The 25654-nt window shown below is 50.6% G+C and overlaps 1 protein-coding gene across 1 annotated transcript in view; it reads left to right on the forward strand.

The window, feature by feature from the left end:
- The first annotated feature begins 238 nt into the window (after positions 1-238).
- The window catches only part of Efhd1 (EF-hand domain family member D1), a 46382-nt gene continuing 20966 nt past the window's right edge, over positions 239-25654 (forward strand). The window contains exon 1 of the mRNA XM_021644621.2: positions 239-773. Coding sequence (XP_021500296.1) covers positions 469-773 — 305 coding nt within the window. The 5' untranslated portion in view covers positions 239-468. The remainder of the gene's footprint in view (positions 774-25654) is intronic.

Genomic DNA, 25654 nt, shown 5'->3' on the forward strand with positions numbered 1-25654 from the left:
TCTCGCAGGCCGCGAGCTCCCGGGTAGGAGTGCACTGGACCGGGATGGAACTGCCTGCAAGGTTGCCAAACTTAACTCTCCGGTTTTCGCTACGGGTCCCCTGGGAAACACGAGGTGCCCGGTTCCTCGAGGGCGGATTCTGGCGGCAAGATCAGAGTTGATTTCATGGTTGGCCTGGAGGACGGTCAGCATCCAGTGCCAGCCTCTGGGAGGGTTAGGCAGACGCAGCCCCCGGGACGCGCAGACTCTCGCTCGTCCCCGGTCCAGCCGGCTGCCCCGCCGCTCCCGCGCCTCCTTAAAGCCGCAGCTCCGCCCCGCCCGCCCCGCCTCCCCGCGGTTCTACCCAACCGTCGGGTCCGGAACAACTTCACCGAGCGTCACAAAGCCACGAGCCCGCAAGGAACCGCAGCCCTCTGAGTTCGCGCGCCGGATCCCGCATCCCAGTTCCACCATCACCACCCGCCAACCATGTCCAGCGAGGAGCTGGCCCGCAAACTGAAGCGCCGGTTGACACTAGAGGCGCGGGCCGAGAGCGACCAGGGCGGCTTGGAGCCTGGACCCTGCGCTGTCCCAGCGGGGGACCAGGAGCCTGGACCGCCCGCCCGCGTGCGCACGGCCAGCGTGGACTCGGAGCTGAGCGCCCGGCTGAGCCGCAGACTGGACATCCAGCAGGGCGCAGCGCGGTCCGGCCGCTCCAGGGTCTTCAACCCCTACACCGAGTTCCCGGAGTTCAGCCGCCGCCTCCTCAAGGATCTGGAGCGCATGTTCAAAAAGTGAGCGCTGGTCCTGAGCCCCCCCGGGAACGGGAGGTCGGGGATGGAGCGAAGGGCTGCCGCGCTTCGTGTGGGACGTTGCGGGAAGGAGGTGCAGGCTTCCCGGGAGCACCGAGCATCTGGCCCAGAGCAGCCAGATCTGGTGCACCAAGTTCATGGCGCGCGGTGGGGTCCTCCGCCGCTGGGGATCTGAGAGTTAGGGGTCATCTGTCCCGGGCGGGGCTCGGAGGTTCCCGTTAGAAAGGCCCCTTCCTGGAGTCCCCTGCTCCCCAGGGCGGGTCCCTCCACCCGTAGGTCCAGAGATTTGCTCCGAGCATCTTGTAGGAAGCGAGCCCAGGGCGCACCTCACCTGCCAGCCTTAACCTTATCCCTCAAGGGAGGAATTAGCTGGATTGTCCTTTTATCTTTTAGAACAGGGGAGAAAGTTGACCCTTGTCTTTCTCACAGTGTCTGAGAGATGAACCAAGGCTGAGAACTTGGTTGCGCTGAGACACCACGGGGCGTCCCTAGGCCAGTGTAGGCCAGGAGCCTTCTGGGGGCCTCGCCTATCCAGATACCCCTGCCAGCCGGTTGAGCTGCAGATACAGCTGTCTTAGGACTGGTGCCTGCTACTGGTCGCCGGGGTGCTGCTGGCGCCTGGACCACCCATCAGAAGAGGGCGTACAAAGACCTAACAGGTGGCCTGTCACATGCCAGACCTCTTCTCTGCCCCCATTTCCCCACTGGAAAGCAAGGTGTGGTGACTCTCGCGTTTAATCCCAGTTATTTGGATCTGGGAAGCAGAGGCAGGCCATCTCTGTCTGTGAATTCGAGGCCCGCCAGCCATGGCTCAAAAAAAAAAAAAAAAAATCACCTATCTTTGTTTACTGTGAGTGTGCATGCATGAAGTGTTATAGCAGACCCGTGGAGGTCAGAGGACAGGTCTCTCCACCACGCAGGTGCTGGGATGGAGCTCAGGTGGGCAGACCTGGTCGGTAGCAAGTGCTTTTCCCGCCGGCCCCACCTTTCCCTTTTAAGGCCACAAAGCAGTCTGGACACTGAAAACGCCTCACTAAGCTATTAATATTATTTCCAAAATCGGGCCAAGACCGGAAAAATGGCCGGGGGAGCGAAGGCCACTGGCCAGGTCATGCTTGGGCGTCTTTAAATGCGCTTGGAATGTGTTTGCCCTCCGCAAGGAGGTTCTATTTAAAGGCGCTGTGGCCGCCACCGCTCACGCTCAGGGTTCTAAAGAGCCTGCACCTGCTATGCTCACCGCCTCTCTGACACCTTGACTTCTTGGTCCCTGTCTCCCAGCCACTGTTTTCTGGGTTCAGTTTGGGCAACTGAGGAAGGCGGGTCTAGGACTAAAGAAGGAGACTGCGGTGAAGGCGGAAAAGCCAGAGAAGATACGGTTTGACAGAGACCCCGTGCTTTTATTTGCGTTTTCCGCTTCACAGCTGCCCTCGCTTGGCTGCTCGCCGGAGTACCAGTGCCTCCAGCGCTGGCAGATTCATCTTCACCTTGCTCCGTGGTCTCTCCAGGCGTTTGGTTTGTTTGTCTTACCAGGAAACACACTTAGGAAGGTTAAGTTTGTTGGTCCAGGAGTAAAGTCCTCCAGTCGGGAGGTCTTGTGGGACCAAGCAAAGAGCAGGCACTGTCTCAGCATCAAGCTAAGGGGAAGGCGGTGTGTAACCGATTGCGGACAGCCCAAACTGTAACCGACTGCCGACAGCCCAAACTCTGAAGAGTGTTTCTACGGGCTCCGCTGTCCAGACATCTGAATTCTGGGTTAGATCTTTCGTCGCTTGCAGTAAAGCTCAGCCCCAACAAAAGTGACCTTCCTCAGGTGTGGCTGGATCTGTGAGACTCAGGTGATGATGCATCCTTTGTCTTTCCTTCCCCCTCCCCCCCTTTCTTGTTTCTTGAGTTATATACCACCTTATGCAGCCCAAGCCGGCCTGGAATTTACTATGTAGCTGAGGCTGGCTAGCTCCTGGTCCCACAGTGCCTTCTCCCTGGCAGAGGGCCTCACTCTGGGCTTCCAGCTGCTGAGATGCCTTGTGCACACCAGCAAGCCCAGAACATTTCCTGCTTTCTAATGCCAGCTTCCTTTCCTGCCCTTTCTTTTCTGTCCTTGGTCTCAGGTGGCTCCTTCCAGTGGCAGAGGTGTGCCCACAGTGGCTCTGGAAAAGTCCAGTGTGAAAGAACAGTCATTGCAGCAGCCTCTGTGTGCCCTTTTTAGGTGAGAGGGAGAAAAGGAGAGAGAGAGAGAGAGAGAGCACACTCTTAGCCAGTTACCATGCTCAGGGTGAATTCGTTTGCTCGCATTGGCCAGGACTGAACCTCACATGCCTTCCCACTCTCTAAAGAACACACGTTTTCCACATTTGCACCCAGCTCTCCAACCCTACCTAGGGCTCCCCATGCCCAATAGAAACAGGGCTTGCTCAGCTCAGACCTTCCTAAGGGCCCATGAGGCTCAGCAGTAAAAGTCGCTGTGCCCGGCTGAGTTCGCTTTCCCATGGGGTGCTTCTGCTGGGTCTGCCATACCTGGGAAGGCAGGAATGTCATCCTGTCTCTCCCCCAAGGTCAGAGCCTCCCAGTCTAGGAGATTTCACTTTCCTAATATACTCTGGTTTTAGCTCTCACCCAGCCTGGTGTCCCAGGGAGACATAAATCCCTGACCAGTGGTAAGTGAACACAACCTCACTTTCCGAAGAGCTGTGGTCAGATCTGTCCAATCGCTCTGCTTCCTTGCCATCTTCCGCCTTCCACCTGGAGCTGCCTCAGAATGGCCAGCTGGCTCTGAGTCCTTCCCTCTGATCATTTCATCAGCTGGTGCTTGTAGGCACATACAGGTGTGTGTCTGTGCTCCATTGCTCTTTTCCAGGCAAGGACAGGCCCTGAGCCCCCTTCCACCCTTCTGTCACTGGGGCTTGGTGATTTGTAGATCTGCTCTGGCTGGCCATGCCGCCTGTCCTGTAGGTGGTTAGGGTTCCTTTTCCTCTGCCTACAATGCTGCATGGTTTATTTTAGTTATTGAGATAGTTTTTTACTGTATGACCAGGCTGGCCTGGAACTCATGGTATTGGTCCTGCCTTGGCCTTCCAAGCGTTGAGATTACAGGTGTGTGACATTTTGGCTCTGTGTTACTTTTTCTATGAGGCAGGATTTTTTTTTTTTCTGACAGGGTTTCTCTGTGTAGCCTTGGCTGTCCAGACTCATTTTGTAGACCAGGCTTCCCTTGAATTTACAGCGATCAGCCTGCTTCTCTCTGCCTCCCTGAGTGCTGGGATTATGGTGGGTGCCGCCCATGCCCAGTGATACAGGATTTCATTCATATATCTTTAGGCTAGCCTTGAACTCACCATGTAGCCAAGAATGACCTTGAACTTCTGATCCTTCTACGTCTAGCTCTCAAGGAGCAGGTCTGCAACTTATACCACCATATCCCTTTATGCAATATTGGAGATCAAACCCAGGGCTTTGTGAATGTTAGGCGAGTACTTCACCAACTAAGCCACACCCCTATCCCTCTGTATGACTCTTAAAAGAACATATAAAACTATCCGTGTCCTCCTGAACACCCACTTGCCCTCCAAGCCTCACGCTTTGCCCATAGAGTGTTGTTGCCTTGACTGTTAGCATTAGGCCAGACAAGGAAACCCAGCATGCCATCTGGGGCTCCTGCGACCCAGACTCCCCTGGAGGTCAGTGCATTCAAATCAGCTCCTTTTTGCTTTCCTCGCCCTGGTCTGCTGGGGCAAGTTTAGGTACCCTTACCATCCTTCTGCCCCCAAAGCAGCATGCTAAAAACAAATCCAGTGTACCATTGGATGGCTTGTCTCCATTGGATGGCTTCCTACCTTTCCCTCCTGGCTGACTGACCATTCCTGGGAGTTTGTGAGCAGCAAGACTGGGAGTGGGACTTCAAAGGTTCAAACCCAGCCTTCTCTGCCCAATCCTTCCCTGTCCTCCCAAGAGAGCGTCTCTGGGGAGCCAGCTTAAATGTCCTTTGTGTTTGGGTTCCCTTCCTGCCAGGCAGGAATGTCCTATGGTGTGGTGTGTGGGAAGCAGTTCGCTGACTTCCTGGGTTGGTTTCAGACACTGACTTTCAAATATTTGTTTATTGCTTACTATGATATTTTTGGCTTTCGAAAGTAGCGTCTCACTCTGAATCCCAGGCTATCCTTGAACTCAGAGCAATCCCCTGCCTCAGCCTAAGTGCTGGGATTACAGAAATGAGCCGCCATACCTAGCTTTACTCACAGATTTTTTAGATGATTACATGGCTGTCATTCAGTTCCCATGAAAATCTGTGCTGCCCCTTTTGTTTAATGATTCGCTTTGCCAAGTCGAGGGCGACTGACTTGGGGCTGTTTGTTTGCTTGTCTTTCCTTTTCTGGTCATTTGAGGCGGGGTCTCACTGTGGACGGACTGCAGGCCCACAGCACATGAACCCCTCCTCAGCCTGCTCTTTGAGCTGTGTTGTGGTGGTCTGGTCTTTCTGGGGTCTGTGGGCAGATCTCTGGCTCAGAGTTCCCTGAGGTTTCCAGAACTCAGATCCATACCTTGGGTAGCTAAAGACAACCATGCTTTCTCCTTCATAGCTCTGAAAGCCTGCAGTACAGGTGGCTGTACTGGGCTCCAGGTGAGAGGGAATCTTTCTGCCTTCTCTCTCTGTCTGGCTCTCTGTCTCTGTGTCTGTCTGTTTGTCTCTGTCTCTGTTCCTGTCTCTCTGTCTCTGTCTGTCTGTCTGTCTGTCTGTCTGTCTGTCTCTCTCTCTCTCTCTCTCTCTCGTGTGTGTGTGTGTGTGTGTGTGTGTGTGTGTGTGTGTGTGTTCATTCTCACGGCTCTCTTAGAGGCTTCCAGTCACTGCATTTGAGACTACCCTAATCCAGTATCACCTCATCTTAATTTAACTTATTACCTCTTCAAAGACTCTATTTCTAACCAAGGTCACATTGTGAGGTTCTGAGTAGACTTGATAATGGGGAAAGGGGAGTCTACTTAACACAGGAGAGTGATTGAGACAAGCCACTCAGTCCTCAAAACACTCTGGAGAGAAAGAATTCCAAGAAGGCCTGAGCTTTAGGAAGGTGGGCATATCAGATTTATTTAAAGACAGCCCTGAGCTCCTGCAACCCCAGTCCCTCCCTGTGGACTAGCCTCCTCAAAACCTGCTCTCTTGTAGAAAAGCGAGCCAACAGAGCCCAGCCCCATCTGTGCCCAGTGTGCTCTGGCTTCAGCCAGCCCACGAGAATTTTACTTTTCAGTGTTTCTAGATGCGAATTCTGATGTCGCCTTCTTTCCCCCGGGCCCCTTGCAGGGTGTAACCTGATTAGACCAGCCCATACAAAGCACATCCACTCTTTGTCAGGAAGCAAGGCTAGATAGATTCACCTAGACACAGCAAAAAATTTTTCTCTGGTCTTTTACATTTGATTTTTCTGTTTTAAGTGACTTGGCATAGGGTTCCTTACATTTTCAGAGCTTTAAAAGCAGGGAGAGAGGGAATGGCTTCCCGCCTGGGAGCTCGCTGGGTTCTTGGAGTAGGTGTCAAGTGTCCTGAGTCCTAAATGGTGTGCTGCAGAAGAAAGACAACTTTCTAATGAGTGTGGGAAGCCAGAGGCATCAGCCTGGCCAGAGCTAGTTGCCTCTCTGTTTCCAAGCGTGTAAGTGTGTCACTGGATAGCTGGAGCCAGAAGAATAGTGGCCTGATTTTAAAGGAAGGGTGAGAAGGGCCAGAAGAAACCGACCCTATGGTGTGTGTACGTGGCTGAAATGCGATCAGAGCTGGGCTGCGCAGCCGAGGTTAGGCAGGAAACTTTAATTACGCTGGCTGCTCCAGAGGCCCCTGGCAAAGGGAGGTAATGGGGACAGCCACTTACAGGCAGGGACCCAAGCAGCTGGGGCGTCTCTTCAACACAGCAGGGGGAGCTTGTGTTTCAGCTCCCCAAAGAGAGGGTGGGAAAGGGGAGTGTTAGCTGACAGGAAATTTGCTGTTTTATTAAGAATCTGAAATGCTGATGTCAGGATGCCCTGCCAAGGTCACATTCCCCATTACCAGGACAGGACACCACTGGCCACTAAAAATGTGGACTTCTTCATCTCCCCCACCTCCATTCTCTCCCTTCTGCCTAGGAGGAGAAAGGGCAGGAGGAAGAAAGGGGTGCCAGGGTATAGCTGATTGGATTTTCTTTCTTCCTTAGTTTTGGCTCTGGGGCTCAGGACCTGGGCACATCAAGCAGGCCCTCTGCCGTGAAGCTACAGTCTCAACTCCCGCAGACTGGCTGGGAATTTTTCATAGAAGTGAAGCATGGGCCTGTAGCAATAGCAATGGGGCATGGAGAATCCTGTCATGAAGGGGAGGGGTGGCTCTTAGAATCCTCTCTCCCGGGACACTCATGCCTGTCTCTGCGACCCACATCTATCCCCTATGTTTTCTTCTTGCCTGTGGGTATAGGTCACTGGGCAGGCTAGAGTCCAGGCTGCTGCACAGGGCTATGGGGGATGTTAGGTCAGCTATCTTCTGAGCCTTCTTTTGGGTAACCCTTCACCACACCCCTCTGGCTTTGAAGGACCTGACTGAGCACATCCACACTGCCTGCCTCCTATCCTTGAGAACACCTTACTGGTGCTTCCCTTCACCTTCCCCCCTCCACTCCTCAGCCTCCTTTGTTCTCGTCACTAAGTGCGGTCATGCCTCTGACTTCCTCCCTCTGAAAGCCAGTAGTGTGTGGAGTGAATCTGTGTCCATGGGCCTTGTCCTCCTGAAGAGCAGTGGTCTGTAGTTTTGTTGCTAAGGTCCCTAACCTTTGCCTTAGAGGCCTTCGTGTAGGTAGTTGGCTTAGTGCTAGGCCTGGGTTGCTGGTGAGAGCAGCAGGCCTCCTTCTAGTCCTAGGCTAAGCAGGGCCTTTGGGGACAGGGTGGGGACTGGGTGGAGACCCAGTGATGTTTGGGGGGGGGAGTGCTCCCTGTAGCTGTGTTAGGGTCTGATTCCGATCTAGTGACCCTCATCTCTGGTGGGTGTGGTGGCTGCCTGGTCTCCCTATCCAAGGCCAGGGTTAGGTCATAGGCCCACCCTCAGCCTACTGCCAACTTGGACTAGGATTGCAGGAAGCAGGAGAATAATGTTCAGGACTTATGGGCGGTTGGTGCTAGACCTTTCAACCCTTCCTGATACACCATGAGAACCCCCCAAGCCCCCTTAGTCCCTCCCTTCCCTCTTCTCTGCCACACCACTTACTGAATACCCATTGTGCCTTGGGGATAGCTCTTGCCAAAAATATCTCACTGCTGACAGCCCTAGCTCTTTAGCCATGGGGACCTGCTGAGTTCAGTCATGGCCTTGGGGAAGCTGGCCCTGGATCCTGCCCAGCTTGGTCTTGGCAGTGACTTTCGCTGCCCCTCCCTAAGTGCTTCAGGCTTCCCTTTGCAGGGTAGCCAGTGGTGCTGAGTGCTGGGGGCCGCAACGGTGCTCTGTCCTCAAGAGTCACACTGGGTGCTTACATGTAGTCATGCACACATGGGAACTCATTCCTTCCTTTCAGCACTCTGAACTGGGTACTAGCAGCATGCTTATGCTTACGGTACAGTGAGGAAATGGCGTCACAGAGCAGCCAGAGGACGGGCCCCGGAAGTGATGGACCTGGGGTTTGAACCCAGATGGCTTGCATTCTGGTCGTCCTCCTTTAACGCCATTTCTACTCCAGGCCTCAGGCTCTAATTCATAGCCACCCTTGACACAGACCACGGCACTTCTTGCCTCTGCAGACTGCCTGAACTCCAGGTCCCACTAGACTGCCCACCTCATGTCACAGTTGGCCTCGTCCATCCATCGAACCCCTTGTAGCCACAGGGACCACACCTGAACCCCAGTCTCATTACTCGCTTCCCCTTTCAGAAGTCCTTGTGGATCAGAGGCAGCATGGAACATTCATGAAACAAAGCCCAGAGTCCTTCTTGCTGGCCCTTAAGGCCCACCCCAAGCTTCTCTCACTAGCTTTTCCAGCTTCTCCCTGCCTTCACTGGGCTAATCTCCCCAGAGCCTCTGCAGTGGCCTCTAGTTGGTTTCTAGCAGAAGATACTTAGGTCTTTCAAGTTATTGTCTCTTGTGTGATCCCCTTCTCCCCTCCTCTTCCTGGAAAGTCAGCCATATGTGTGTGTGTGTGTGTGTGTGTGTCTATACATATACAATATATACATATGTTTATACATATGTTTGTTTGTTTATTTGTTGAGACAGGGTCTTCCTATGTAATGCTGGTTGGCTTGGAACTCACCATGTGGACCAGGCTGACCTTGAACTGAGAGATCCTCCTGCCTCTGCCTCCCCAGCACTGTCATTAAAGGTGTGTGCCACCACCACCTGCCTAGAGTTATATATTTAAAAAAAAAATCTTTTAAAGACAGAGTATTGTGTATTTCAGGCTGGCTTGATACTCCTGTCTCTACCTCCAAGTGGAGGTGTTGGGATTATAGACAGATAGATAGATGCCAGCATGCCATATTTACGTGGCACTAGGACTGAAGCCAGGGCTGCATGCGTACAAGGTAAGCATTCTACCCACTTAATTCCTTAGAGCTGACTGGGACCAGCACTTCTCTGTGGTCTTCCTGGCCATCTCAGGGGCATGGATGCAGCAGATGCCTTGCCCCTACAGAAAGGTTCATGGCTCAGTCGACTGCATGGAATACCTATGAGCTGCTAGGAAGGAACTCGAACCTGTTGGGGGTGGGGAGGGAGCTGCAGCTCCCTTCAGCTGAGCCACTGACCCGCTCAGGCACACACCTGTAAGTGAGACATGGAAAAAGGCAAATGACCACTTCTCAGGTTGTACCCAAGATCGCGTGACCACTGAGTGTGCAGTTGGGGCCTTAATTAGGTCACTGGTTCTAGCTGGGTGCCCTAGACACTGAGGGCTGCTGGGTTTAAGGTGGTGCCAGCTTCGAAGAGGACACGAGGAGAGGTCTTGTTGGCAGCGAGATGAGGAACAGGTGTGGATGACTGAGGCTGGGATGGGAGGACGGCAGCCTCGCTGAACTCCCTTCCTTTTGGAGCTTTCAATCAGTCCCTCACCTTACACGTAAGATGGGCTGTGGCCTTGGCTGTCTCCAAGGCCCCCCCATCCCCATCTGGCTGCAGTGCTACCCTTCACCCAACACCTCCCCAGACTTTTTTTCTTCTTGAATTTCATAACCTGAGAATCAGAAGGGGTGCCCACTGCCTGACCCAGCCCTAATGGACCTTGGAAAGGCTCTAGTATTGGGGGACATTGTCCTCCTAGTCTCCAACAGAATTAGTCTCAGAGGTACCTCTATCCTGGGTCCCAGCCCCTCAGGACTGTTCTAGGCTGAAGCATTGTTCTCTCCTTTGGCCAACTGTGGTTGGAAGAACTCTCTGACCCGAGTGTGGGGAATTCTGGTTCCTCCGAAGATGGAGCTCTCTAGTAACAGGGTAGGCATGCTGGCGCACACCTTTAGTCTCAGCACTCAGGAGGCAGAAGCAGGCAGGTCTCTGAGCTCCAGCCAGCCAGGTTTACAGAGTGAGTTCCAGGACAGCCAGGGCTACGCAGAGAAACCCTGTCTCAAATAACAAAATAAAACAAAAACAGAAACTCTCAAGTTCAAAGCCTGCTTGAGCTACAAACTGAGTTCAAGACCAGCATGTAGCTTAGTGATAATATGTTTGTCTAACATGTGTGAGAGACCCTGAGCTCAATCCACTGGTAGCCAAGAGAGAGAGAGAGAGAGAGAGAGAGAAAGTCCCTAGATTTTCCCTCTGTACCTTCCCACCCTACTGTCCAGGGCTGCTCTAGGTTGGTATTCTACAGGCCAGAGGGCCTCTGTCTTCTCTATCTGCTCCTCTCTGAATAAATCACCTGGAACTCTAAACCTCCAGGGTTTTTTTTTCCACTCTGTTCCCTGCCCCAAACCACAGACCAGCCTGCCTGTGCCAACTCCAACTCAGACCGCTTTCAAAAGGACTTTGGAATCAGGGTCTCCCTTCTCATGGAGTGGTAGTCGGTCACTAATGAAGTGAGTTCTTTTCTGTGTGCTGGGTGCAGCTAAGAACTCAATTCTTGCAAGTCCTTTTTTCTTTTTCTTTCTTTTTTTTTTTTAGATAGTTTCTCTGGGTATAGCCTTGGCTGTCCTAGACTCATTTTGTAGACCAAGCTGGCCTCAAACTCACAGTGATCCACCTGCCTCTGCCTCTGCCTCTGCCTCCCAGAATACTGAGACTGTTTACAGGTGTGTGCCACTGTGCCCAGTTTTTCTTTCTTTCTTTCTTTCTTTCTTTCTTTCTTTCTTTCTTTCTTTCTTTCTTTCTTCCTTTCTTTCTCTTAAAGAACTTCTATTTTGTTTTTAATTATCTGGGGAGAGTGTGTACACATACCCTCAGAGGCCAGAAGAGGGAATCTGGTTATCTGGGGCTTGATTGCAGGCCTCAATCAGCAATCTGATTCTTAGAATCAAAACTGGGATCTTTGGTTTCTGAGAACAAAAACTCAGGTCTTTTGAAAGAGAAGGATGTGCTCCTACCTGCTGAGTCTTGTCTCCAGCCCCCTTCCAGGTAATCTTGGCAACATCTGGAAAAAGAAGGAATCGCAAGACCAGAGAAACAAGCAGGTGATAGTACCTGGGCTTGGAGCTGGTGACTTCAGGAGCCTGTGCCTTCTTCTGGAGGAGCCCAGTGGGCCTGAATTGTCCCCAGTCACATTTGCATTGTTTGCTTCCCAGGGACGTTCCCTCTGAACCACCTTGGAAGATTCTTGGCATTTTGTGAGAGGCAGTTCACGTGACTGAATTGTCAGGTCATTATCATACTCCTCCAGGGTGGCCTTGGAGGACACCATACCTGTTTCCATACTATATACCTGTCATCGGTGGGAGAGTTCACACATAGCTTCCCCACAGGAGGTTTCTCTGCTCTGTGAATCAGGGCAGCACCCAGAGGCCAGTTTGGGCAAAGGAACTGGGGGCACTTCGGTATACTGAGTGGCTATCTTCTGTGATCACCCACTGCCCTCTCCTTTTCAACCCCTGGGACAGTTCCTAGCATGGGCAGAGTACTGTCACTGTGTGCATTTGGAGAGAGCCGATTTGGAAGCCATTCATGTTGAGGCCGGGTTTTGTAGGGTGTCAGGCACACAGCGGGTTCCTTGTGACAGTGTGGACAGCCCCTCAGCTCCTTCTGCCTCCTGCCTTTCTTGGTAGATTTCTAGGCACAGTATACAGGGGTCATGTCTCCAGCCTTCACTGGTCTTCTGCAGCCTCCAAAAAAAATGTTGATCTTTAACAAAAAAAGGAAGAGAATTTGCCAGAAGGGGGCCCTTAGGCACTGGCTGTGTCAGACCAGGTGAAGCTGGAGTTCAAACCTGCTTTGTGCTACCTCACATCGGGGCCACCCTTCCCAACTCCTCCAGTCTTGGCTAGGGATGCCATATACTCAGTAGCTGGGTCGTGCCTTCCAAAAATCTACCCTGTGTTGGCACCCAGAGGAGACATCTTCCTGAGACAGGCATCTGATATGGCCACCTCGACTCAGACTCACTGCGACCCGCTTCTGCCGCCCCAAGGAAACCACAGCTCTTCCAGAACGCCTTGCGCATGTTGGCCTGCCTCTCCCTTTTCAGGATATTCTGGCACCCCAAGACCACGTGGCAACAGAAGTCCCCTCATGGGACCCTGCACATTTGCCTCTCTGTGCGCTCCTGTGGGGCAGGTGACTCTCTGCTCTGACACATTCCATTGTGTCTTCGTCCCTTCAGGGACTGTCTTTGTGTTTCTCTTCTGCCCCGGAGAGGCCCCAGCACATGTGAGCCTGGTGATGAGGGAGTGAGTGAATGAGCATTGGGAGCACAAGAAAGCCAAGAGCTGCAGTGGCTATGAGCAGCCTGGACATCGGAGGTTTTGCATTAACTCTGTCGTTGCACTCCTGAGGGCCAGGGCCACCCCGAACCTGAGCACCCTCACTTTGGAAGCAGTGATAGCACACTGAAGACCTGTTTTCCCAGCCTGCTGCGACGGGGAAGGTTGGGAGAACAGGTGACGTGACAGCTAGGTAGGACCCAGAGAACTGGGTGGAGGGACTCTGGGCCTGTGGCCTCAGGAAGTTCCTGAGGCTAGTCTAGACAGGCCCAGTTGAGGCCATCAGGTTGGGCCTCTGCATGACCATCTGCTGGGGGTGGAAGCTGCAGTGTCCTCCCTGACTTTGGGCCACACGGTGGGGGTGGGGGGGAGCGTCACATGGGAACTGCTGACACGCAGGCTCTTATTCAGCTGGACTGAGGCAGAGACAGTGATTCTGACAATCCCGCAGTGTCTTCGTTCTCCTGTGCTCCCAGCTCTGTTCATCTGAAGAGACTTGTATTTCCAACAAGGCCTTGCTGTATGCGTTTGCAGGTGTGCTGCAGCCTGCGAGCTGCATGCACCCAAAGAGTGTTATGACCGCGCCCCAACAGAAAATCATAAAATTACCTGAAACAGATTTTGGGGGGTGGATGGTGAGCTTCTCAAGCACGACTTTGTGGATGACAGCGTGTTGCAGTGTCAAAAGGTTGTCCTTGCTGAGACTGCCCCCCACCCCCATCCCAGGCACCTCTTGGCATCACCACCTTTCTGAGAAAGCCCTATCTAAGAGGTCCCTGGTGACTTTCTGATGGCGGAGCCTCTGAACAAAGGTTACCTGGCTTCTTTCTTTCTTCATTAATGTCAGGATTATTCTGGTGAGGTGAAAACCAAGAAAGCCCAGGGGCTCTGTGCAATGCAAACCAGAAGAATAAGCAATTCATGGCTGGAGGGGGGTGGTGTCCAAAATTGGGCAGACACCAGAAACCAACTCTCACCTCCCTCACCTAGGCTTTATTGCTGCCCGATCAGCAAACAGTAGAGCACCTTTCCCAGTGGGCTGTCACAGAGACAGCCAGACACAGGACAGGGCTGGGTTGTATTTTCCTCAAATGCCAAAGATGGTGAAGATGGGACCAAGTTGAGTTGGGCAGTTCTGTGGGGTAAAAGCCTGGAGGCCATTTACTACTTTGCCTTTTCTGTGGGCAGTGACTTGTCTGTGAGTAGCGACTCCTTCATAAAAAGAGCCTCAGGCACCGGTCACAGTGCTTGCTGAGGATTATCTCTGTGTAGCCCTGGCTGTTCTGGACCTGATGTATAGACCAGGCTGGCCTTGAACTCAGAGAACCACCTGCCTCTGCTTCCCAGGGTACTGGGATTACAGGTGTGCACCACAACCATGCCTGGCTTCCTTTACGCTTCTTGACAACTACACAGATCAGGGCAAATCTCTCCCCGGAGCCTAGTAGGGTGAACCACAGGTCTTCGGAGCCATCTGGAGAGCCAGTGGGACTAGATTCCCCCCACATCAGGTCCCAGAGACTGTGAAGGGGGAAGGGACGAAAAAATGGGAAACATCACACATCTAGATGGAAGCTTCAGGAAACAGTGGCAGAAGGGCTTGGGGCTGCTCTGCTTTTTTTCTTTTCCTCCTCCTCTTCCTTTTCCTCCCCTCCTCCTCCTCCGTATGTCTCCCCCTGCACATATGTCCGTGTACCACATGCCTGAGGAACCCGTGGATGGCAGAAGAGGGCATTGGGTCCCCTGGAACTGAAGTTATAGATGGTTGTGAGCCACCACGTGGGTGCTGGGAACCGAATCTGGGTCTTCTTGAAGGGTAGCCACTGAGATAACCTTGTTGTTTGCTGGGTGAAACAGCTTTAAAAAGAAATGTTTGGGTTAAAATCTAAACCAGAGGCCAGGCATCTTGGAGCATACTTTTAATTCCTAACAGTGGGGATACAGAGGGAAGCAGATCTCTGTGTGGGCCAGACTGGTCTACATAGTGAACTCCAGGCCAGCCGGAGTTACGTGCTGAGACCCTAGTTGGGTTTTATTTCTGTGAAGAGACACCAGGATCGTGGTGATTTTTAGAAAGGTTTAGTTGGGGCTGGCTTGCACTTCAGAGGTTTAGTCTGTTATTGTGACGGGAAACACGGTGGCAGGCAGGCAGACACGGTGCTGGAGAGGGGGCTGAGATACTTTCTCTAACAAGGCCGTGCCTCCCACTAGTGCCAGTCCCCGTGAGTCGGAGGGGCCATATTCACTCAAACTACCACAGAGCCTGTCTATAAACAGTTTCAGTCACAGGAAGGCGTGGGGTGTGGCATCGCGGTAGAGGGCATGCTTTGACTCTAACGCCCTCCTCCCTCTAATTATAGTAGTGGTTTTCAACCTCCTTAATTCTGGGACCCTTTAATGCAGTTTAATATGGTTGGTGACCATATTAAGATGCTGGTGGGGGGGTAAATGGGGACCAGGGCAGTTTTCTAAGCCTAAACTCATTTGAAAGATATAATGTTTCTCCTGCCCAATACGTGGGAATGAGGGATGGGTCCTCCCAGTTGACCTTGCTGTGCCTCGTGACTTCAGACTCATGAGTCATGATGGACTCCCATTTCTTTAGCAGCTGGACAGTGTCATGCCTCTGAGAGTGGTGCTGAAAGATTAAACAGATGAAAATCTTCTGATGGGCTGAGCGGGTGAGACAGTTTATCTGAATGCAGGGCAGTAACAGTAGCATTCTCTTGACCAGAAATGAATTCCATTGCATATACCGTGCTGTGGGGTCAGCCTCACAATCCACACCTAGACCTACACAAATAGCTCCTATCAGTTCTGCTGGTCTTCACATGTAAATTGCGAAATTTGGCTAAAACAACTAGAATCTTCCTTGGGACAGTGAGTGTGCCCTGTGCCTGTCCAAACATCTTGCAAATTGAGGGCTTCATAGTTTAAATGCAGTCAGCAGTTACTCTTGTCTCCCTTGCTACTGTAGAAAGGCTAAAAGTCCCTGCTTGTGGGGCTGGAGATGGCTCCCTGGCTGCTCTTCCAGAGGACCCAGGTTCTATTCTAGCTACGTGGTGCCTAACAATTAGCCATAAACTTCAGCTCCAGGGGCTCTAGTGCCATATTATAGCATCCTCAAGTACTGCATGCAGTTGGTGCATAGATCTACATGCCAACAAAATACCAATACATATTAAAAAAAAAAAACCTGCTTGAGAATCCCATTTAAAACTTGGCAGGGGGCTGGTGAGATGGCTCAGCTGATAAAGACACTTAGCACCAAGCCTGATGACCTGAGTTCTGCCCCCAAGCTGTCCTGTGACCTTTACCCAATGCCATGGCATACAGCGGCCCCCATGAATAAGTGAATGTAATAAAAATACATTGTTTGTGGTGGTTTAGACCTATAAGCCAGCACTTGGGAGGCTAAGACAAAAGGCTCACCCACCAATATGTGGTCAGCCTGGGCTAAGTGGTAAGACTATCTAAAAGAGAGGAGGAAGGTACGAGGAAAGAGAAGATCCACATGGCCATTCAGCATCCATTGAGCGTGGCTACTAACTGCCTCCCCCAGCGAGGTGAGGCTTTCTTTCAGTGAGCTCTTAAATAACAGTGAGGGCAGGTAGCTACTATTAATTTGTTACAGGAACGTCTCAAAGACCAAAAGGCTGACACTGAGGTGATACACGCAAAACAGAGCGCTTGGAATTACAGCCTTGAGTCTTCTTTTTGTACCACAAAGCTTCGTAAGTCGCCTCCTGCTTTGAGGGGCAGATAAAGTGGGAAAACGAAAGCAGCCCAGTGGAGTTTTGTTCTCTCCTGCCTTGAAAACCCTGAGCTCTGAAGGAAGTGACTGTAGACAGGCTCCTGTAAAGGGTCACTTTGAAGACAGCCCCAGCTCCACAGGGGAGGAAGACGCCACTGATGTGGTCACTTTATAGCCCTGCCAGGACTTATAGATGCCACTAGGCTGATGTTTTCTAGCAGGAACAAAAGAGGGCATCCTTGAGTGAGCACCCGGGCGGGGAGGGGAACTGCCTCTTGTCTTTCCTGCTGTCTTGGCCTCAGAGATGTCCCTTCACTCCAACACATGCGTTATTCCTATCAAGCAAGTGGCCTCCCGCAGAGCAGAGGCTCTCTGGGGCTCCCTCTTACCCTCACCCTTGGCTCTTTTTCCTACCTGGGATTACCTGCCTAGGTGGTGGCCTTCTGCTTCCCAGCACATAATTTTCAAAGGGGCTGGATTCTAATCTCAGCCCCCTCCCTTTTTAGTTTTTAATCATCATTTTGGTTTTGACATTGGGTCTCTGTATGTTCAATCCATCCTCAGGCTCTTGATATAGCCCCAGCCTCTGCCACCCAATTCTTCTCCTTTTAAAAAGAAGGCTGAGGGGAGGAGGCCCAGAGAGATGGCTCAGCGATTAAAGGCAATGGCTGATGTTCTAGAGCACCCAGGTTTGGTTCCTGGTACCCACAAGGAGGCTAGAAATTGTCATGCACCTCCCAGGGGCTCTAACACCCTCTTTCTGGCCTCTACTGTCACTACATACACACACACACACACACACACACACACACACACACACACACACACGGTATACATACATGCAGGCAAAATGCCAATACATCTTTTTAAATTTAAAAAATAGTAATTTGGGGGACAAAGAGATGGCTCAGTGGTAGTAATCTGGGGGACAAAGAGATGGCTCAGTGGCTAAGAGCACTGGCTGCAGTTCTTGAGGACCCGAGTTCAATTCCCAGCGCCCACATGTCAGTTCACAACTGTCTATAACTCCAGTTCCGGGGGTCTGACCTCGTACCAATGCACATAAAATTAAATTAAATTTAAAAATAAAATTTAAAAAAATTTGTAGGCTAGTGGATAGAGCATTCGCCACACAAATTTGAGGACCTGAGTTCAGATCCCCAGAACCCACATAAAGCTGGAAGCAGCAGCTTGTCTGTAGTCTCAGCACTCCTCCTGTGAGGTGGGAGGCAGGGACACCGGGGAATCCCTGGAAACGCTCAGCTTGGCATGCCTGAAACAAGGTGGAAAGCAAGGGCTAGCCCCCGATACTGTCTTCTAACACACACACACACACACACACAAATTATAAAATAAGTTGGAATTGTGTTAGCCTGAGCTTAGTGATTACTGGCTCTGAACTAGGTGAGCTCTCTGTTAGACCAGGAAGGCACTTCCGACTTCAGATCTGTTAGAAGGTTTTCCAGGTCAGGATCCCAGAGGAGCTTCAAGGACTTTTACTGAACCAGTCTCTGTGTCTGCAGGGGAGCCCCTGCTCAGACTGGCCTCTTTGGCAGCTCTCTCTACGTGAGCATGGGGAAGGTTCCCTCCCCTCCTGAATGGCCTGCCTTGTTTGTTGACCTTTGCTTATCGCCCCCATCCCCCAGCACACCCCTCTGCCTGCACCTATTCCTTTCAGCTGCTCCTCCCCCTCCTCTGCTCAGCCAGCACTGGAACCTTCTACTAATGCCTGGACTGATTGTGTGTAATGACCGCATCACCATCTGTGGCTCCGGTCTTCTTTGTAACTGTTGGAATGCATAGTGTGAAGAGAGAACAGAAGACATTTATCTACATCTTGTAATCAAAGTTACCTTAGTGGGCCCTTAACTAGGCCACTTCCCCTGCTTTCTCTGTGTAGTGTTGGGTGTGGGATCTAAGGTTTGCTTCATGCAGAGCAAGTGCCCTGCCACTGAGCCACGTTCCCAGCCTTAAGCCCAACCCTCATACAGTATTGCCACCTTCTCCCCTGGAAAATCCCCCAGAAGTGGAGGATTGTGAGCTTAGGATAAACCTGTGTGGTCCGGTCCCCTCTTGTAAGCTTTGGACACATAACCTTATGGACGAGATTCTGGAAAGTTCCACACAGTATAAGCTTGGACCAGAACTCCTTGTAACAGAGACATCCCATTCTAGCCTGTTTCTAAGAGATTAGCTTTGCAGGTCAGTTCTCAGTGGCTCTCAGAGAAGCTCCCCTGTGCATCTGAAACCATCTCCTGTCACCTTTGGGCTCCAGGGCAGCATCTGCTGGCAGCCCTTTGCTTCCCTGTCAGATATCCTCCACCCTCACTCCTACCCTACCCCTGTACCAGCTAGTACTGTCTCTGAATGGAATGTTTGCCTGTTCACCAGGCAAAGGTCCTCTCACTGACCAGCCCTACCTCTTAAAAGTTCAGGTCTACACAGGATGAAACCAGAGCATCATGGGACTGGTGAGAGGTCCCATGATGAGAGGTCCCAAAGTCATGATGCTGAACTCTGCCCCTTCTGAAGCCAAGGTTTGAGAAGTTGGTCTGGGAATGGAGGGAGGTCTTAGTTTTCTTGCCTTTCTTTCCCATTACAAAATTTGTGCATATGCTATGTCTGTGCACCTCATGCGTATGGTGCCTTCAGAAGCTGGAAGAGCATCCCTGCAACTGAAGTTACAGATGATTGTGGACCACTGTATGGGAGTGAGGAATGGAACTTCAGGTCTCTAGAAGGGTAGCAGGGATTTGAACTGCTGAGCCATCTCTCATGCTTTTGAAAACTGTGGTAAGATAAAGTCCAAGAAAAGCCCCATGAGTTCAACTGTTCCCTGCATATAAAGATCATCCCAGCTGGCCTTGTAGACAGCGTTCCCCCACTCCTATGAGGTTCCAATGACAAAAGCTCATCGTCGATAACCGATGAGGTTTATTAGGGTGACTTACAGAGCATAGATGACTGCTTCTGCATGGATGTGTGGACGGATCCCTGTCCCCTTAGTCCTTCCACTTCTGTGTATTCTAGCCCCTCCAAGCAGGCAGAATGACCACATACAACTGGTTAGAGGAATAGCTGGATGTTCCGGTGAGGTCCCATGTCTTAGTCAATGTTCTCTTGCTGTGAAGAGACACCATGACCATGGCAACTCTTATAAAGGAAAGCATTTCATTGGGGCTGGCTTAGAGGTTTAGAGGTTTAGTCCATTATCATGGCAGAAAGCATGATGACACGCAGGCAGACATGGTGCTGGGAGAGGTAGATGGAGAGTTCCACATCTGGATCAACAGGCAGCAGGAAGAGAGAGACTAGGCCTGGCTTGAGCATCTGAGACCCCAAAGCCCACCCCCAGTGACACACTTCCTCCAACAAGGCCTGTCAAGGAATGACCCAGCATTCAAATATATGAACCTATGGGGGCCATTCTTATTCTTATTCCATATTACATGCCCCTCACATCCCTTTTCTATAAGGGAAGACGGGGACTAGTCTACAAGCTTAGCTGGATGACATTTTGCAAGCAGGAACAGCTGAACTCAGAAACATGGCAGTTTGGCGACGGGGCTGGTCTTGTACAACAGATGCATATGAAATTTACCCTCCCAACTTGGGATCAACCAGGGCCTGGTATACTCTAGGTGAGCGTCCTGGCTTTAAGCATTCGGTTCAGGAGTGTGCATTCGCGCCGAGATGCAGTCATCACCATCACGTGGCCCTGGAGCTTTTTTATCTTGTAATGCTGACAGTTCGTCCCTCCCCCAGACTCTCTTTCCCACCACTGTACTTCCGTCTCTATGAACCTGGCTACCCTGCGTGCCTCAGAGAGGTGGAACCCTGCAAAGTGTGTCCTACATCTGATTTCACTCAGCATGACTTAATTCACATGAATTTACTTCAGGTTCATCCAAGTGGAAGCATGTGTCAGACTTTCATTCTGTTGCACGGGTCCGCCCTGCTTGGCATATCCATTCACAGGCCGATGGACACTGGGTTTCTTCCACCATTTTGTGGATAGTGTTGTGACGAGCCTTCAAATGCAAATATCTGTTTAGGATGTTGCTTCTATCTTCATAGAAAGTTAAAAAAAAAAAAAGAATAACTATGTATCTTAGTGGCAGAACACTGGCCTGGTATGTGAGAGGCCCTAGGTTCTATCTGTAATACTGAGAGAGAGAAAACGGAAAAGAAATGGAATTGTTTCGAAATAGGTTGCATGGTGATTCTCTCTTTAGCACTTTGGACTTGTTGCTGTGTTTTATAGCTGAGCCAGTTTCCTTTTCCCCCTAATTATATCTTTTGTTTTATTAGAGGTGTATGTGTGCACATGTGTGCACATGTGTGTATAGTGTGTGTGCATGTGTGTGTGTGTGAATATGTACATGTGCCCACATCCCATGACACTCACGTGGAGTGAGAAGATAACGTGGAAGAGTTGGTTCTCTCCTCCACCTTCAGGCAGTCTCTGGGATGTCAGGCTTATGTAACAAGGTCTTTACCCGCTGAGCTATCTACCTGCCCCAACTCGGTGAGATGTTTGGGGCCTAGACTCTTCCCTGACAGATATGCCCCAGCAAGATCCAAGGCCACCTTCCCTGTATGGCTCAGATGCACCTCTGAGTCTCCCACAAGCACCTAATGGAGAGCCTTACTTACATGAGCAGTGGCATCAGCTTGGCCATGGTTTTCTATTGGACCAGCGTGGTATCTGTGTTTCAAAAGTAGATGAGTCTATGCCATCCCGGCTGTTCACCTTCAGGCACAGAGCCAAGCAAACTGAAACACAGGGACACCTTTTCCCCCAGTTGTCAAAGTGAGATCATTTTTATTAGTACAATGCATTTTAGTAATATTTGCTCCCTCTCCTAACTCCTTCCAGATCTACCCCCACTTCCCTATCTACCCAACTTTGTGTCTTTTTTTTTTTTTTCAAACGCATCAAGTACAAGTACAGTTTATGCTGCCCCTGTACTCTTGGTCTTGAATATATGGCTTATAGTAAAGACAGGTCTACCAACCAGGGGTCACACCCTTAAAACTCTCGACTAGCAGCTTCCAATGCCTTCTTAGCTAGGGGTGCGATTTCATGCCCACCTCTCCTCTCCAGGCCAGAATTTTATCTGGCCTGAGTCTGCATAGGAATTATTCATGATGTTTAAAATGACCTTAGTTCAAAATACAGTTTCCTTTTAGTCAGCCATTACCTATGACTCTTAGAATCTCTCTGCCCCCTCTTCCGCCAGGATCCTTGAGCCTTGGGAGGAGATATGAAATCTATATCCTATTTGGACTGAGCATTCTATAGTCTCTTATTCTTTGCAGCTTGATCAGTTGCGGGTCTCTGTGTTAACCACCATCTACTGCAAAAAAATAGAGAGAGAGGCTTCTCTGAGAGTTGCTAATACACTAATCTGTAGGTATAACAATAAGTCATTAGGAGTCAGTTATTATATTATTATTATTATTATTAAATATTATGTACATTTAGCAGAATGATAGTAGTAAATTCTCTCTAGGGCCCATGACCTATTTAGCCACAGGTTCTTGGCCCAAAATGCTGGCTATGGGTTTCAACTTGTGGAATGGTCCTGAAAGCCAATGAAGATGCACTTGTGCAACCATTACACCAATGGCCATGTCTTGCTGGGGAGGTGGTCGTTTTATCTCAGCGGGTTCACAGTTGTGTAAGAGCGATAATTCCTTTTCTCCCCATCAGTGTCCATAGCACCTTCCAGCACTGTGAAGGCTCGCCAATAAGGATGAAGCCAGTAAGGACCAGCTTGATTTCTTCATGGTCTAGGACTCAAGTGGGTCATGTCTTCAGCATGATATCATTTAAAAAAAAAATAGGTTAGACTTCTAAAGAATTTCTGTTTTAAGATGTTTTTACTTTTTTCTTTTTTCAGACATGGTTTCTCTGTGTATCCCTGACTGTCTTGGACTCACTTTGTAGACCAGGCTATCCTCAAACTCACAAAGATCTGCTTGTTTCTGCCTCCCAAGTGCTGGGATTAAAGGTGTGTGCCACCATGCCCAGCTTTTACATATTATTTTTATTTATTTATATATGCATGTTTGCCGTGTGTAGCCCCATATGTGTAGCAGCCAGAAAAAGGTATTGGATCCCCTGGAACTGGAACTATAGGTGGATGTAGGCTTTCTAACTTGGGTGCTGGGAACTTGGATCCTCTGCAAGAACAGTACATGCTCTTAAGCACTGTGCCTTATCTCCAGCCCCAAAGCGGCGTCATTTATGAGAGCCAGAAAGGGGGTGGTGGTGAGAATAGCTCAAACATCTATTTTCATGGCTCTGGTCCTAGGAGTATAATTCAGAGCCTCACACAATGCAGGCGAGGGCTATGCCACCAAGTTACATCATTGTTTAGCCCTACAGCTTTGATTTTAGGCAAATGAGGCCTGTACTGAGTCAGATTTGGCAAACCCATGGAAATAATTTTTTTATTATTTTGAGATAGGTTTTCAAGCTATGTAGCCCAGGTTGGCATTAAACTCACTGGGATATTCTTGCCTCGGCTTCATGAGTGTTTGGAATTACAGACATTGGCCACCTGGGTACTAGCACTATTACGTACTCACACATCATCCGTTCATTCCTCAAGGTCCCTGGGCCGGCCCATCTGGAAACCCGGAGGCACCCTGTTCATTTCCAGACACTCATATTAAGAGATTCTCAGCCAGGCGTGGTGGCACAGGCCTTTAATCCCAGCACTCAGAGAGGCAGAGGCAGGTGGATCGATGTGAGTTGAAGACCAGCCTCATCTATAAAGCCAGTTCAGGCAGCCAAGGCTACACAGAGAAACCCTATCTCAAAAACTAAGAGAGAGAGAGAGAAGGAGAGGGAGGGAGGAAGAGATTTTCTCAGAGAGCATTATCGGTCACACAGACATCTTGGCTGCCTCCTTTAGAGAGTTAGAGAGTAACTCTTCCAGCCATTAGGCTGTGCCTGCCCAGTGTTAGTTCTGAGAGCTTGAGAAAAAAAAAAAAAAGCCAACAGAAGAGGGCGGTGAATTTTGGTGCCAGACAAGGACATACAATGGATGCTGCTGGGGAACAGGAAGGCCACAGAGGAGGAGAAGGGAGGGGTGCCCATGTCTGCGATGGGTGGAGCAGCGTGAACCAGCCACTGTGGCTGGAATGGAGTGTGTTGGTGTGTCAGGGAGTCCTGGGCCCTCCCCCAGCATGGCAGTGTAGACTTCAATATCACTGCCCACAGCTTAGCTGTGCGGTTACCCACCAGCAACTTGCTGAGTAGTGGTGGCTCTCGACAGAGGTTATTTCTCTTTATGGGGGTGGGGGCCGATGGACAGTGAAAAAGACTGAATGTAGCTTTTTAAAAATATGGTCAAATAGTCGTGACAAAAATGACTACTTCAAGCTGGTGTAGTTGCACACAACTGTAATCCAGCTCCTGGGAGGTTCAGAGTGAATTTGAGGCTAGTCTGAGCTACAGAGAACCCTGTCTAAATGTGCATGCACACACACACACACACACACACACACACACACACACACGCACACGCGAGGGGAGAGAGAGAGAGAGAGAGGAGGGAGACACACAGAGGGGCTGGACCCATAATGCTTCAGTGGTTAAGAGTGAGTACGGAACTTGTAAAGGACCCAGATTCAGTTCCCAGCACCCACTCCAGGGGGTTCACAACCTCCTGACACTTCATCTCCTGAAGCACTCATGTGCACATATCCACACACGGATTCACATACGTGCACATAATTAAAAAGAATAAAAATGAAAGACAAAGGCTAGAAAATGGCCATTTTAACCATCTCAGTGAGCACAGATGAGGGCATAAGGCATGTTTGCAGTGTTGCACCAGGAACTTGACCCTTTCCTTACCCCAGATTGAATTTTTACCCATTAAGCCATCCCTCCAACCCCGGGGTGGACGGAGGGGGGAAGCACCCTCAGCCTTCTGTGTCCTCTTGTGGCTGACTTAATTGGCTTGTTGTGGCATCCCTGAGGGTCGCACACATCAGAGCTCTCTTGTTTTTATTGCTGGAGACTACTCCATTCCGTGACTACACTGTATGGGTGAGCCCTTTGTGCTTACCAGCCCGTCTGTCCCTGGACTCCTGGTTCCCATCTCTTGGCTGTGGAGTCCTGATTCATTCTTGTTTCTGTGTATTTGCTGCTGGGCAGTGAAATCAGGGTCTTCCTCCTAATGCTAAGCAGGTGTTCTGTCACGGAACTTCATCCCAAGCCCCTTATATGTTCTTTTTATTTGTTTTTTGACACATGGTCTCTCTACAGAGGCCCGCCTGTCCTGGAACTCATCAGAGATCTGTCTGCCTCCAGAGCGCTGGGACCTTCTATGTATTCTTTAAAGCAGGATGTTTAGACCTGCGACAAAGAGTCTCTGGGTGGCAGGAAGTAAAAGAAGGACTCACTGGGAAGGGAGGCAAGGAGCCCTTGGGCAGTCCTGCGAGGCCATATGTCTAGAAGAGGGACCTGGGTAGGAAGTGGCTAGGCAGAGGCCAGGAGCAGGTACCTGAAGATGGCTGGCTCAAGGAGAGAAGGGGCCAAGGTAGACCTCCCACTTCACGAAGCTGGCCTTATTTCCAGGCAAGGGTCCTTGCTAGGGTGACAGCCAACAAAGGGGCCAGCCACCCTGGGTGAGGCCACTTCACATCCATAGGTGGGGTGGAAAGCAGCTTATAAAGACAGACGGACACGAGACACACAGCAGGAGGGTAAGAGGATTGCCAGGAATAGCTGTGGACACCAGAAGGGTGACCAACAGGAAGGTTCACTACTGAATGCAGCACTTCTGGGTTCTGGAGCACGCCCCACTATATGCCCAGAGTCCAACATTTGGACCTGTTGGGTCGGTGCTGTTTGACTAAAAATGAAGAAGATAAAAGACATGAAAATCAACATGTTGGAGGCTGGAACGACGGCTTAGAAGTTAGGAGCACCGGCTGTTCTTCCAAAGGTCCTGAGTTCAATTCCCAGCAACCACTTGCTGGCTCATAACCATCTATAATGAGATCTGGTGCCCTCTTCTGGCCTGCAGGCACACATACAGGCGAATACTGTATAAATAATAAATAAATAAATCTTTTAAAAAGAAAGAAAGAAAATCAACATGTTAAACAAAGTCCATTTTGAGTGTGAAAAGCTCAATGACAGCTTTTTTCTAGAAGAGAGAGGGGGTTCTCTTCCGATGAGGCAGCCCTGAGGGGTTCCTTATGGCAAAGTGGCCTGAAGAACCTTGCAAAGCAGGAGGCTGCTGAG

The sequence above is a fragment of the Meriones unguiculatus genome, chromosome 15 (assembly GCF_030254825.1).
Source record: "Meriones unguiculatus strain TT.TT164.6M chromosome 15, Bangor_MerUng_6.1, whole genome shotgun sequence".
Classification (NCBI taxonomy): domain Eukaryota; kingdom Metazoa; phylum Chordata; class Mammalia; order Rodentia; family Muridae; genus Meriones; species Meriones unguiculatus.